This window comes from Penicillium vulpinum, assembly GCF_028829585.1.
Source record: "Penicillium vulpinum strain IBT 29486 chromosome Unknown utg000002l_segment0_segment0, whole genome shotgun sequence".
NCBI lineage: Eukaryota > Fungi > Ascomycota > Eurotiomycetes > Eurotiales > Aspergillaceae > Penicillium > Penicillium vulpinum.
The window spans coordinates 3,257,580-3,272,324 of NW_026643242.1; the positions used below are offsets into that span (position 1 = coordinate 3,257,580).

General features: G+C 47.2%; 5 protein-coding genes across 5 annotated transcripts; 3 read left to right on the plus strand and 2 right to left on the minus strand.

Moving 5' to 3' along the window:
* Positions 1-2,236: 2,236 nt before the first annotated feature.
* N7479_004285 (TLD domain-containing protein) lies at positions 2,237-4,313 on the plus strand (the record flags this gene model as incomplete). Its single annotated transcript, XM_057251982.1, has 2 exons — positions 2,237-2,276; positions 2,440-4,313. The coding sequence occupies 2 exons, from the start codon at positions 2,237-2,239 to the stop codon at positions 4,311-4,313; spliced, it is 1,914 nt and encodes a 637-aa protein (XP_057111307.1).
* Positions 4,314-4,917: 604 nt separating this feature from the next.
* Positions 4,918-7,256, minus strand: N7479_004286 (uncharacterized protein; the record flags this gene model as incomplete). Its single annotated transcript, XM_057251983.1, has 2 exons — positions 4,918-6,952; positions 7,018-7,256. The coding sequence occupies 2 exons, from the start codon at positions 7,254-7,256 to the stop codon at positions 4,918-4,920; spliced, it is 2,274 nt and encodes a 757-aa protein (XP_057111308.1).
* A 220-nt stretch (positions 7,257-7,476) lies between these two features.
* On the plus strand, positions 7,477-8,972 carry N7479_004287 (alpha/beta hydrolase; the record flags this gene model as incomplete). The annotated part of the gene is made up of 5 exons (XM_057251984.1): positions 7,477-7,586; positions 7,647-7,720; positions 7,781-7,981; positions 8,039-8,848; positions 8,908-8,972. 5 exons carry the CDS (start codon positions 7,477-7,479, stop codon positions 8,970-8,972), a joined length of 1,260 nt encoding a protein of 419 aa, XP_057111309.1.
* A 1,757-nt stretch (positions 8,973-10,729) lies between these two features.
* N7479_004288 (uncharacterized protein) lies at positions 10,730-11,747 on the plus strand (the record flags this gene model as incomplete). The annotated part of the gene is made up of 2 exons (XM_057251985.1): positions 10,730-10,773; positions 10,961-11,747. The coding sequence occupies 2 exons, from the start codon at positions 10,730-10,732 to the stop codon at positions 11,745-11,747; spliced, it is 831 nt and encodes a 276-aa protein (XP_057111310.1).
* Positions 11,748-13,479: 1,732 nt separating this feature from the next.
* N7479_004289 (uncharacterized protein) lies at positions 13,480-14,610 on the minus strand (the record flags this gene model as incomplete). Its single annotated transcript, XM_057251986.1, has 6 exons — positions 13,480-13,859; positions 13,913-14,004; positions 14,125-14,275; positions 14,329-14,346; positions 14,407-14,456; positions 14,510-14,610. The coding sequence occupies 6 exons, from the start codon at positions 14,608-14,610 to the stop codon at positions 13,480-13,482; spliced, it is 792 nt and encodes a 263-aa protein (XP_057111311.1).
* Positions 14,611-14,745: the final 135 nt, after the last annotated feature.

Here is a 14,745-nt window from a genome sequence, read left to right on the forward strand (position 1 = left end):
CGCAAATTAGCCTCATGCGGCCAATATTTAGTTTAAGAAGCACAGGGTGATTTGCCGTGCGTTGATACTGGGTGGCGGTTCAGCTAAACAAAGACAATATCCCAATAAGTCATAGTTACAACTATCCAGTACGTACTTTTGTCGATTTTCCCTCAGAATGAGTGGTGACTCTCCTGAGACTGTCGTGTTGTATTGGGCTATTTCCATCGTATCGCGTGGGTCTGCATGAAACGACTCAGCTCGTCAGAGTGTGTTTGCGAAAGGAATGTGCGATACAACTAGTACATAGTTAGTGTTGGAGATAGAAATGACTCAAATGCTCACCAAGATGTCAGCGCTAACTAGCTACAGTGACTACGCATAAGTCTTAACACCCTTGGCCCCACATAGAGTAGTTACGTAATGTTCTGCCGGCATAATTTTCCGCCTAAGATTCACTAGGTAGCTATCGAAGCCGCCTTGTCATACACAAAGTTACCTTCCTAGATAGAAATTAACGTCAAAATTCTCAAGGCAATTCCTAAAGGGTGCTTCAGATAAATTGGGTGCCTTAGAGCATAACTTGTATAAGCGTTTGGTAGGCGGTAGAGTGACGTTTGGGCGGTGTGATAGGTGGGTCTCAAAAGGGTGTTAAGACTTATGCGTAGTCACTGTAGGTACAACATAGTTAGTTTAGGACGTTTTAGCACTTTAGCCGGTTTGCATGTTGGATTTGTCAAGCAATTTCCTAAACAAGTCTAGCGAGGAACGAGTCGGGATTCACATCCCTGCATGGAAATCTACGCTATAATTTGTGTTCTGCCTTATGATTGCCCTGTATTGCAGGGATGCCAATACAGATATACCTGGATAAGATGGTATCGAACTGCATAGATTATTACAATACGGAGGCCACGAAATTACCAAAATACGACGATACGGCAATACATCGATACAGACATATAGAAATACAAATATACAGGCGTATGTACAGCCGTAGAGACCGTACCAATCAATGTACACAATACTGACATACGCACATTCATCTCGGTACATACATACAGAATACTATGTACTCGTGGCCATACAGTACATGTATTATGTAGGCATCTCCGGTGTTACAGAGTATATGTCTCATCTTACCCGAGTTCGGATACATAGCGAAAGCGAAGAACTACAGGGATTAAATTTTCCTCGGGACAAATTAGCTGCTCATTGGCATTCTAGGCGCTCAACAGTGTGTCTACAGCTAAGACACAATTCCTAATTCAGTATACGGGCCAATCTATTCAAGGTTCTAGTGTATATTGAGCTACTTCGACCCAGACGCCAGCGCAACAGTATGCATTGCCACTCATAATCAACAAGCAGACTCCTTTGCTTGTCAAAAGAATACGAGCATTTTAATCCCATACATGAATGCCTGCTCCTGATAGGAACCAGAGTACCTGTCAGCGACGCTATGTCGGTGGTTGCATTGTGATTTTGTTCCCTGCCCAAATCCGGCGTAGATCATAGTTGATAACAATCCTTACATTCATCATTCCTTTGAAGAGGACGCCAGAATAGCTCACTAGTCATCGCAGGATCATGATTGGCAATCATACATATGACAGAAGGCTGTCCTATGAATATGGCTTCCACTATCTGGTATAGTAGTTCAGATCATAGCTGTGCTAACTGTATCTGAGGTATGATTCCTGAGGAAAGGCATCTTTGCTACTGATGCTAATGGGCTTTAGACATTGTGTTTGGTATTCCTTTATGATGGCAACATATTATCTCTCTCGCAACCATATTAGGTACTGTTGGGTTGCTTAATTGGTTAAGTAAGTAGCTCATAATGGGATTGGAAAGAAAATGTCGGAAGGGATGTAGTTTAAGCAAATGACATGTGATTTTAAGAGTAGGTGGTGAACTGGGGATGAGAGGACTTGGCACAATAATGGTCACATGGATCCATGCCACCTTCGCTGACAAATTTAATCCTCAGGCATAAACTGGAAGTCTAGACCTTTATGCCTCAGGCAATTACCTGACGTCGTCTCATGGATGGACCAAGGGAGCTCTACACATTCACTTACTACTGCTTGTTGATGCTGTTTTTTATGGTGTCTCGACTACTTTGAACTCTTGTATTTCCTAACTTTTCCTCTTCGTCCAATTTCTCGCTTGATCTTAGCTCTTGAGCATTGCGACTGAACGCAGCTGCAGACCAACCACCAACAGTAACAGTGGGGTCGTGTCCGCATCAACAATGGGTGCAGCACAATCGAATGAGTGTGCATCATCCCCAGGTGAGTTTTATCCATTATATTTGATGTTGGGTTCAGGAGACATGACATACGAATATCCTTCTCTCTTGAACAACTGTAATTATCAACGACATAGTCTTAACTTTGACATGGAAAGCTCCCCATCTTGTCGATACCAGTTGTGTCTGACCACATGCGTATATAGAGGAGCTAAGCTCCGTGCTCGCTGAGCGTTTCGCTACAAAATGCTTCACCCCATTAGAGCTCACTCATTTCAAAGACAACTTCTTCTCCCGGGCCTTGGAGCAAGGAGGCCTGCGGTACTGGAATGAGAAAATCCTCTCGGACTTCTTGGGTATACCAGATGGTATCTATACATCTTCCCATGAACAATCTTTAGATGCAGGACCGGTGATTTTTCGCATGGTTTCTTATCTGGGAGCCTTCCCATTCCAAAACACCCTCGCGCCAAGTGTGTTGACGTTTGAGGCTATGGTCAAGGTGGTTGTGCTCTTGACTGAGCGCTATGGAAAAGCGCTGAAACGAGGACACAAGGATCGAACCAAGTTGCTCTTTGGTAGTCTGGCTGATGTTGGGAGGAAGAAGCCCCCCGCGGGGTTTAATGGAGAATTTACGTTCAAGGATTCCGAAACTTCGGCTGCGCATTCCCACACGCAGGGTTTCTCCATAGATGAACCGGCCAACGATGAGTACGATGAAGATGAGGATGATGATCTTGCACTTGCAGCATTGGAGTCTCTTGATGCGATTGAAGTATTCAAACATGATCACCGTGTTGACAAGACCGTTTACGAGACCCGGATTTCCATCGACACCTTTCGACGCTTGGTTATGCTACTGCTCGTTATTGCGCCACTAAATCCATCGGAGTCTTTGAAGGGATATACATCTGGACTGGATGTTCGGCGAATGGAATTGGTCAAGAACGAAGCAGACAGTATTATTGTAGCCTTTTCACCGGAAGAGAGCGATGGTGGGATATCTTATAAGACATTTGCCCGAACGATATCACTATCTTTGCCATATCTGTTCGATCCGCTAACTGCTCTGTTTGAGCACATGCTTTTCAGCAAAAATTTGAACCTATCTCAACGCCGGCAAAAGGATCTAGCCTCAGAGACTAAACAGGAGGAGAGCGAGGAGAACGAAGAACACCCATCACCAACAGCTACACTCACTCTTCCGGGAAGTTTTGAGTCGGCCATATTAACCCCAACACTTACGTCGCATCTTTCGTTCTTCCTCCCTTCCACATCACCCGATATCAATATCCTCCGAAGTAGCATCAGCCTACACCCCGTCTTCTCCACAAACGCCCACGGGTCTTCCTTAACATATTTCTCCCACCACGTCCTTACCTGGCAATCTCCCACGCTGCTCATCCTACAAGGATCTTTAGCAGACTCACCCAATGAAGATTTAATAACACTAGGCGCCTACATTCCCGAAACGTGGAAAACCTCCATATCGACATCAGGCTCATCTTCAAAAACATCCGACCTCCTCTCCTGCCTCTTCCAACTATCCCCAAAACACATGCTTCTCCCAGGCAACCCATCTACATCCGCAACGAAGCCCAACACCCCAACCGCCTATTTCTCACCTAACACTGGTATCGCAATCGGCTGCAAAATTCCCGCCCCGTCCCGCACGCACCAAACCTACCCGAGCCCGCATGGAGCAGGCAGTCTGATCATCGACGCGAATTTAGAAACAGCCGAGTTCCATGTCGCACCCTTCGGGCACGACGGCACCTTCTTACCTGCTGCCAATGCATCCCCAGAAGACCGGCCGACAAAGTTCAAGCTCGATCTATATACCCTGGAAATTTGGGGTATTGTCCCAGATCCGGAAGCGTCTTTCTCTGCCGACCCGAACCTGAGTCCGGTGGAGATCCAACGTGCAAAGTGGGAATTCGAGGCACGGGAGGCCGAGCGCCGTCGTAACATCAATATCAAGGCCGGGGCTGGAGATCCGGCGACCGAGAGTGCAAGGTGGCTTTTGGAGGCGGCTGGAATCATTGGGAATGAGGCGAGATATGCTGGTGGAAGAGTTTAGGGTTAATTTGTCGCCTGGATACCAGAGAATTTTAGTGGAATGTCTTGTGGGACGAGGCTGTGGTATATCTTTTGCAACTTGATGTCATTGGGGTTGAGTTCGGAGCGAGGTTATCCGAACAATTACTTGCCTTACAGGCCTAATTCTTCTGGGCCTCCGAAGCTCGTAGTTTATTTGTTCAGCAGCATTTTCGTATACGTTTTGATTTCAGTCTTTGAAACCTAGAGGCATGATGTGACTGACTCCCACAGAATGTAAAACTTGGCGAGAACAACCTTGGAACTAGTGCAGATATATATAAACGGAGGGGCTTGAGTAATTCATTATAGAACATCTAAAAATTGGGACAAATAGAGCTGTATATACCGCACAAATATAAACCTGGAAATATCCTTGAGCTTCAGAATTCCATGTTACTCCGATCTGTTTTGCAGAGACTACTGTTGCCGCTGGGTCCTTTTTATTTCCAAACGGGGTTAGGTGTCAGCGATCGATGTCACATAGAAATTGGATCTTTCTGGCAGGCCATGTGTGGTGTCAAATAACCAGTGAACATAGTGGCCTATGAACCCTCAGACGCCTCCAGCAGTATACAGAACTATAATCATGCCTTCAATGGCGGTAGACCGCTCGGTGCATCATAGAAATCCTTGAGGTCTTCTTCGTCCTCTTCGAATTCGAACCCAGAATTCTCCGCTTCGGACTCACTAGCGAGCTGAACACGGGAAAGACGACTGCGGGTTCCGGAGCCGACATTACTCGAAGAAGCAGGTGTTCCATCCTTTTCGAACGACTCTAAGGCTGCCTCGCGAGGCAGACGCATGGCCAGGTAGCCGTCTGGGGCACGTTCGGCACGGTCCATGATATCGTTCATATATTTGCGCACCTCGTCGGCTGGCTTGACAACGCGGGCTAGAGGCTCAAGAATTTTGGCATTGGGGGCATGGATGCGGAAAGTGACTGGTTGCCAGTATTCCTTAAAATTCACCTCGCTGGCAGGAGTCCCTGGGAGGCCAGGGGTTTGAAGACCGGTTTGGTCGGCCGGTTCCTGCTTTTGTGGCGTCCCAGTCGTAGGCGGGGCCGGCTGGGGACTGGGAGCTGGGCTATCGGTTGGTACTTTGCCCTTGTCTGTTTTGGCTTTTGTTTCTCCCTTCTTAGCTTTGGATGCCCCCTTAGCTTTGCTTTTGGAGTTGCCAGCTTCTGTGGGGGTTTCAAGAGGGAATGGTGTGTTTGGAGCAACCTTTCGGACTATCAAAAACGAGGCGATGACCGTGTTCTCAGCTGGGAGCCATTCCAAAATGGTGTACTCAGGGAAAAGATAGCGGTCACCCGAACCGGCATGACCTGAAGTACTGCTTCCATATGGAGTCAAAGGGGATGTGAACTCAAACACCACCGACTTATAGTTTACGGGTGCAGATCCAAGTGGGGAAACGTAGGGAATTGGAGTCGGCCGGGAGAACGGGATAGGAGTAGTGAACTGGGGTGGTCGAGACTGAAGTGGAAGTTGTGATCCGTAAGAAGGTTGTTGGTGAGGGGCATATGGTGGTCGGGCTGCTTGCTGTTGAGCGCTGGCTGATGGTAACGGGTTTACCACAGGAGTCTGTGGCTGAGAAGTAGAAGCAGGCGTTGAGGTGCTTGCAGCGCTAGGAGTCGCTGATTGGGTCGGTACTGCTGGGCGTCCTGCTTCGGACGACACGGGCTGGGAGCCATTATGCCCTGTGGCTGATTGCTCTTCTTTGACGGCGCTCGGCCCCGTGGTGCTGTGGGCAGGTTTAGAGCCCTGACTTGGTGGGGCTTGAGAAGGGGTCTGTGGCTGCGCCCCGGTCTTTCCAGGTGGCTGCTTTGAACCTTTAGATGGGGTCTGCGACTTTTGTGGGGATTGGTCCAGTGATCCTGGCTTGTCTTGTTGTTTCGGCGGTTGAGCCTGTGGCGTAGGAGTTGACTGTTGCGTAATTGGTGGTGGTATTGAAGTTTGCTGCCGTTGTTCTTGTTGCTCTCTTGCTTTGATGATTGCGTTGAGTTCATCGATGTGGGCCTGGAAAGCCCGAAGCTGCTCCTGGGATGCTTGGCTTGAGGCAACAACACGCATCAAAGCCTTTAGTTCGGGGTCCGCAGCTGCCCTTGTAGCTAGCATTTGAATCACGGGATCTGGACTAGGCTTGGCAGGCTGGCCCTTTTGCCCTTGTGGTGGCTTTTGTCCTCCTTGAGGAGAGGGCGCATTTCCTTGATTTGGGCCACGAGCTTGTTGAGAAGTAGGATGGCTGCCTGCATACCCAGGGCGACCCGGAAGAGCGGGAGAATATTGCGCAGGTCGTTGTTGGTTGGATGGAGTGGGATACGGTCGGTATTGTTGGAAGTTATTAGGATGGCCGTAGTGAACCATCGGTCGTTGCGGGGGTGCGTATTGGAGTGCCGCCGGTGCACTGGGGTCTTTGACAATATAAATCATGGCATCAAAGAAATGGGGACCGATGGTGACATCGCAGGGCCCAATTTTTGTCATAGTATCCTTTGATGGGTTGTTCTTCTCGGTCTGCTCGCGCTTCGTCTTCTTCGGCTTGGTGTAGTATCGAACAAGGATTCCATCACTCAGCCACTTTTTCTTCGACCGTTCGAGTGAAGCGAGGAGAACTGCACTGTTGGAATAAGATAGAAAATGTCAGTCATGGAACACCAATGGGAGCTGTGATGCCAACAAAACCTTTCCGCGATTGACTGGTACTCATTGTCCGACAAGGAAAGTGGCTGTCGCGTGCGAAGAATAGGCAAGCCATCTCCATCCTTGACTTTTGTTGGTAGAGGGGCGTCAACTAGTTCCGGCGATGGAGCGCGAGGAGTTGGCGCCTTTTTCTTGTGAGACTGCGGCGTGGCTTCGGAGACACGTCTTTTGGCTGTGGATTCGCGCCGTTCACGCGGTGGAAGCTTGCGCTTTTCGGCCATGGTGGATTCAATGAGATAATCACGATATCCACAATGGAATTATGAGAAACATCATATAAGGAAATATTGGAGGGGGATGGAGAGAGGGTGGAACCTTCGAAGGGAGAAATGAGAGAGACGCGATAACGCGCCGCTTATCAGCCCCGTCGCTTCTCCGCTCACCTCCGTCCCTCGGGGCCTGTGGTTATCAACAGACATCACCTCAACCCCTGAATGGATAATGGTTGAGCTTAAACCCATTTTCAAGAAGGCCTACTGGTCTCTTGCGCTCGGTGGGCTGCTCTATGTGCTGTGTCTCCTCTCTTTGATCTTTCCAGAGGTTCAACGTTTGTATGTATCTAGTCCCCCGAGCCTACGCCGAGAGTGAACGAACTAACATAGATAACACAGTGTGCTCTATGCCAACAAAATCAACCCAAGCCTATGGCAGGATGTCAATCAAGTTGAGCAATTTGGATTCTTAAGTATGGCCTCTCTTCCTAGGTGAACACCAACGGAAAGATAGTTGCTAACTGATCCCAAAGGAACCCAAGTCCAACCGTTTCATTTGGTGACGCCCGACAATGAAACCATTTACGGGTGGCACTTGATGCCCTTGCATCTTTGCCTAGAACACGAGAAGGAATTAATGGATAATCCCTCTACAGGCCCAGCGGAGGATTATACGAAGACAATTGCCCACAAGCTTCTCGCCAATGATCCCAATGCACGAGTCGTCGTAAGCTGTAGGTGATAGACAGCCTGACTTCCCACTGTGACAAGCTGACATGTGCGCAATCAAGTTCACGGAAATGCGGCCCACCTAGGTTCTGCTCAACGCCCTGCCACTTACAACACGATGTTGAGCTTATCTACCCCATCAAACCCAGTCCATGTCTTCGCAATTGACTATCGTGGCTTCGGAGTTAGCACTGGAACTCCCACAGAAGAAGGTCTTATCACGGATGGCGTGTCCCTCATTAACTTCCTTGCTGCAGGATCATTAAAGGTCCCCACTTCTCGCATCGTCATCGTGGGCCAGAGTCTTGGAACTGCCGTAACAGCCGCAGTGGCAGATCGTTTTGCATTTGGATCACCTGACCCAGCAGCTATCCAGCCAGCTATCAAGAATGCTGAGCCATTTGCCGGCGTGGTCCTATTGGCGTCCTTCAGCAGCCTAGCGAATCTCATCGAATCCTATAGTTTCAAAGGCCTCACGCCGCCTATGCTGTCCCCCATTGTGGGATATCCTCGGGCTCAAAAGTGGTTGCTGAGCCATATTGTGGACCATTGGGACACGGCCGGGAGACTGGGCCGTCTTACTGGCGTCAATACTACTTCCTTGAACACTGTCGATATGGGCTACACCGATAAAAGCCTTGATCTGACGATAGTCCATGCTTTTGATGATGCGGAAATTCCCTGGTACGAAGGACGTCGCGTTTGGGTGGCTGCCACGGGTGGACACATCAAAGGTGCTCCCGGCGCCATGACGTATCACAAAGCCGAGGATGGCAACCCCAGCGAGGTCAAGATCTGGAAGAATGAAATCAGCAATGAAGATGGTACTAAGATTGTGAAGACAGTCAGATGGGAACGGATTCGATATGGTGGTATGTTACAGCAACGCCCTTCAGCTCTGAATTCGAAAGACTGACTATCAAACTTTCAGGTCATAATCGCGTTGCATCGGGCTCAGTAGCTGGTATCGCTGTTATGAGGGCCTTTGACCAGTAATGTGGCCAACAAATCGATTGTATATGCATAGAAAAGCCCTGGGTGGGATTGTTACTTTTCCTTTTTTGCCACAATTGCAAATACCCCGTGAATTAGCCCTTGAGATGAGGGAAAATATATCTTCTTACCCTGCAAGATCTGCGATTGCTCTTAGTTTGCCTTATTGTTTTACATATGATTGTCGTTCATAGAACATGTGAGTTGCCAAGATTTCTTCCGGCTTGCAGTATGACCTGATTGTTGGATGTCATTGATCCTAGCTTGTTGCCCGCCTCTGTCGTGTTCATTTAGAGAAAAAAAACTACCCCGATTAATATTGGGCATATATTTGATTTCTAAGATCTCTATAAGTTATCCCACAATCTCTATTTCTTGTGACTACGACCATTCCACGCTCCTTTCTCTGTTCCATGCGAGTAGCTTTAAAAAAAGAGCATGAATTTATACATTTTTATAGCGCCTTATCTATTTTCTAATTTATAGATCGCTTTGTATAAAATTTTTTTTGATTAATTTGATAAAGTAATACCTTCAAGTAATTCTCTATATAACACTGCTCTTTAAATATTTGCATCTATCTTATTTATGGTGTCATAATTCACTAAAGTGATCGGGTTGATTTTTGGTCTTTAGTTGGAGTGGGATCACGGTAGCTTTTGCTGTGGGTAGAGCTGTATACCTACTGATCAAAATATACATGGCATTTTAACGACTTCGTTTGCGACGCGAACAGTGCAGTGAGGTCAAGATCTTATCCTATCAGCCCCTGGGTTCCAGGACTGGCCCATTGCTCGCCCATCGTTAGCCCATGCCCGAAATGTATATAATACCCGATGTATAACTAATAAATAAAAGATATCTGGATTAAATAGCCAAATGGGCCCGGGGGCCAGGTAGGCGGGTTGTCAACCCATGGACCCGGGAGCTTACAACGCGTAAGCACTGAATGGAGATTTACAACCGTTGGGGTTAAGCCTCAACATTCCCGATGCCAACGCCAAGTGTCTGTTAGCATACCGATTAGCGGTAAAACATAACAATACAGAACTGAAAGATTATGCTGAATACGTAATAAAGCGGGCTGTGTACAATACAATACAATAAGCTGGCGCCTAGTTAGGCGGCACAATATCTGTTTTTTAAATTTATAATTCCAGAGGGCATACGTAACACTCTTACGGAGTACTTAGTTCATAATCCAACGCCACAAGACCCTCGCTGATGTTGCTTCTTTGGGGTATACCCTACGGTTGGGAGCAAACCGAAGTGAATGAAGCCGAGTCGCGTGGACCAATGATAAGGGAATAGCGAATAGGCAACCAAGGGAGTGAGCCTATAGTTTTGGTTCTCCCTTATCTGAAGAGGCGGTCTGGGAACTCTTGAGGACACATATAGAGATAGCATATACTATCAAGAAGGATTGTTGATAAGTGGAAGACCATAGGGCAAGGGGCCTAGATAGTGGTCGAAATACTCTAGATATGTGGGAAATAAAGCCATTGAGGTCGTTATAGGTACGCCGAGGTCGTTGATCTTGGAAAGAAACAGCTGTAGCAGATCCTTCACCTCATCTTCACTCTTGCCTGGTGCAGTCAGAGGAATAAGCACAAAGCTTGTATTGGACATAGAGAAGAGAGTTGTGCTTCCAGAGTCCACCATATCGGGGACCCAAGTAAAGAACTCTTCGACCCCCGCCCAGAACTTCTCGTTCGTCGTGTCGGCCTTGTTGATTTCGAAAAAATGCACCCCCCTCCATGATGCCGTCCTTGAAAGCTTTCACAGTCATCAAACTGACAACACCGTACGTGCCGCTGCCACCTCCACTGAGAGCCCAATTCTTGGGTCTTTTCTATAATCTCAGAATCAAGATTTCGTAAAACCGGGCGCAAGCATTGTGGAGCCCCCAAATAGAAGCAGAATTTGGAGGATTTTGTATTTTTGTCAGGAATACAGAATAGGGGAGTGTGTCCAGGCTTACTTCACGAGAGCTACGATGAGGCTATCAAAGGCGTTACCTACGTCATTCACCTCGCCTTACCTCTCCCTTCGCCGTTCCTGGACCCACAGACGGGCATCTACAAGCCAAATATCAAGAGTGTGAGCACCCTACTTGTATCCGCATCCAAGGAGCCATCGGTGAAGAAGATTGTCATCACGTCTTCGGTCTTTGCAAACATCCCCTTCCCTCCCGACCCAAGCCAGGAAATCACGACTAGGAGCAGATTGCCTAACCTGCCGAGACCGTTTGACTCAATGCTCCCCGCATACAGTGCCGGCAAGGCCGCAGCGCTGAACTTCACCGAGAACTTCATCAAGGAGAAGGAGCCCTCCTTCGCCGTTGTCACCGTCCTCCCTGGTTTCGTCTTCGGCCGGGATGACAGAGCTCTAGATGTCAAGGATCTCTATGCTGGAACCAATCGCATCCTTCTGGGAGCCATCACTGGGCAGTCTGCTGCTAGCCCTATGCCAGCAGGTGCCACCCATGTGGATGATGCCGCCAAGGTACATCTAGCAGGATTGAAAGAAGGCATTGCTGGCAGCTTCGGCATCACGACGGTCCACAACTTCAATGATGCCTGGAAAGCCGTTGAGAAGCACTTTTCCGAAGCTGTTGCTGACGGGACATTCACGCAGGGAAATCAGCCAACTGTGCCCGTTAATTGGAATGCTCATCAGACCGAGATTGATCTCGAGTTCACTTTCAAGACCTATGAGGACATGGTTGTTGACGTTGCCGGCCAGTACCTTGAGTTGTCAGGCAACAAGGGGAATTAAATCTTAGTTTCTCCCATTCGTTTAGGCTGAAACCACTCAATTGAATTTCTTCTAATTCTGATCCAAGGCGATAAAGCTGGCGTAGATAGTGTATTAGCTTGGCGCTCCACATGTCAGATTGTTCCTCACGATTGATGTCCTTCATTAAATATGACAAACAGATCTTATATGTTCTTTTCTTTAAACATATACGCAAGTTCTCAATTGTATACGCGAAATGATTTCTATCATCTTTCTCATGTATTGGCTGCTGGAAAATAGTATAACTTGGAAATAATTCATTCATATAGCATATGTAATAACAGCAAATGATGTGTTATAAAATGCAAATTTGGACCTGGTCACTAGTATTCGCGAGTACTGGTGGTTGATTTATGTGGCGGGACATTGTCAGTCGAGCCTGATGTGGAACGGCAATAGGCGGAGGTGCGGCTTCGGAATGGAAACCGTATAATTCCAGACACTAATGCTAGTGGCCAGTCAAATGTACAGGGCTACCTAGTCAAAGATATAACAGCAAAAACGGCTACAGCAGAAGAAACGACCATAAAAGCATTAACCGCCAACTTCACCGATCTAACAAGTGAAAATATCTCGTCAACTACGTTATCCATAGTAGCCAGCCATCCCGCACCAGTGATGTGACCAGCAGCTCCCTAGTATGCCTGCAGCTAGCCTACCCAGTACAATCATCCTTTCTTCCGGTTCCCTTCAGTGCAACAATCATCTGTGCATCACAGTTAGGTTTTAGTATGATAATTTTCAGGTGGAGTAAACTATTTAAAGCTGTGAGTTAAACAGGGATATCTGTTGATGCCGTAGATAGACTATCCGGTGCCTTTATGCAAGATTTAAATCAATCGCAAGCCATCCAATACATTGATTTCAGTCCTTCAATGCCAGAGCCTCATCAACTACCACAGTGTCGGTTTCTTCGTCGCTACTTTCATGGGGTGACACCGAAGCTTCACTCATTTGCTCCCTAATATATGTCAGTTCGATGTCCACCGGTATCTAACAACAGGGGTTCTACCTTCGCCATAAGAAAACAGAGGCCACGAAGCTAGCCCATAGGAGGAAGAAAGATACGAATGATATTGGCCATCCTTTTCGCCATCTTGGCGCACCGTCGGGGCCAGCAGTTGGGTATGCTAGCAAAGGAACCCAAACGTTGAAAGAATACCCAAGTGACATCATAGCACCCTATAATTCAACACAAATGGTCGTCAGTATGAACCGTTTGACCCGCTAAAGAAAGGGAATATGTGTACCAGAATGAGCGCGCGCTCCTCAGCATCATCCCTCACTATTAAATTAACGGCGGAGTATAGAATTGGACTCAAGCATCCAAATGCTCCGAAGGCGTACCAGGCAACGAATCTTTGAAAGAGCCTTGTTAGTAACAGACACTGAGTTTGCATGGACTAATCAAGAATGCATCTTACTTTAGTGCTGTAGGAATGTTCCAAATTATCATGCACAATGAAGAGAATGTACAGCATGCACATGCAATGGTAAAAATGATCCATTCGGGGTAAATTGCAGCTAATGTCGACCCTAGCCAGGAGGCCACGATGGTAACCGCGTAAGTGACAGTTGGAAGCTGGTTAATTTGAGTCACGGAGTATCCCTCTGCTTTGAGCCATAAATTCATATAGCTGGTAGGATAAGTGGAGATGATCATACATCTACAGCCTGTTAGCATATTGACTAAGAGTAAATTCTGCAAAACTTACGCGTAGCAAGTAACAAAGACCCAGATATGCCATCTCTTAAGAGTTCTCTTGAAGACATCTAGGCTCATTTTGCCAGGTTGGCGAATTTTGGCTCTGTCCGTTCTCTCCTTGGCCAATACAATGTCACGGTCCGTCATAAAGAATGGTTTTGGCGAGCCAGGGATACCGGGAAAGATAAAGAATCCGATCAACGCCACGGGGATGGTAAATATGCCGTCAATGATGAACAGCCACCTCCATCCTGGCATACCCCCAACACCAGAGAGATTCGTATAAGCGGCTGCCTGTAGGTATCCACTGAACATATTGCCAAGAGGGTTACAAATAAACCATGTTCCAGCTCGTTTGAATAGTTCCGGGCCGGTGTACCATGATCCTAAATTCAATTAGCCCATAGATCTAGGCAATCATCCGTATTAGTTGACTTACCGAGAATGAAATGGGTTCCAGCAAAAATAGGCGCTTCTAGCATGCTAACCAAGAAACGAATGGCATAAAGCTGATGTACGTTTGTAACACGACTTTGAGCAAATGTGTAGATACCTCACAGAACTTCGAGGGTAGGTAGCAACTAGCGAGCCCTGTGGAAATGGTGAGTGGCCTGTGATAGGCGGGAGGACATTTCATTCACTGAGACTCACAACTTTGGGCGCGATATGAGCAGTAGCCCAGGGATTTGGAATAACACATAGGATACGAAGTAGCAGATGTTGAAGTAGTTGAGCTCATTTCCGTATAGACCAAAGTCCTCTTTTAGACCACTAGCATACGCATTGCTAATGTTTGTCTGGTCTATAATATATTAGTGTCGGCTCAAGGGGCAATGAACGTGGAAATAGGGTTACCTAGGAACTTGACAAAAACTAAAATTGAGGTTCGTTAATCCTCCTTTCTCAACTGCTCAATTGGACTCGCGCACTTACAGCAGAGACAGGCAAAGATCAGAATTGACAAGTCCAATTTAAACAGCAATCTAGAACGTGAGCACATCCCCACAGATATATTCTTGAATCTTGATCTACTGACTTTCTCTCCTCTGCAGGATAAGATGATGGATACCAATTAAACACCTCTTTGACAAGTCCAAGTAGGGACAATCTCCCGGTCTTGCGCTTCGGGTCAGACATGAGAAAGGCTTAGCAGAGATCTGTTGCTATTCCCAAAGATACAGTATACGAAGCACATATGATTTTTGGCCATCGCCCTTTGTTCTTATAGGATCTTGCCTTGCGATAGCATCGCGGCATGTAAAAAGAGGCCGG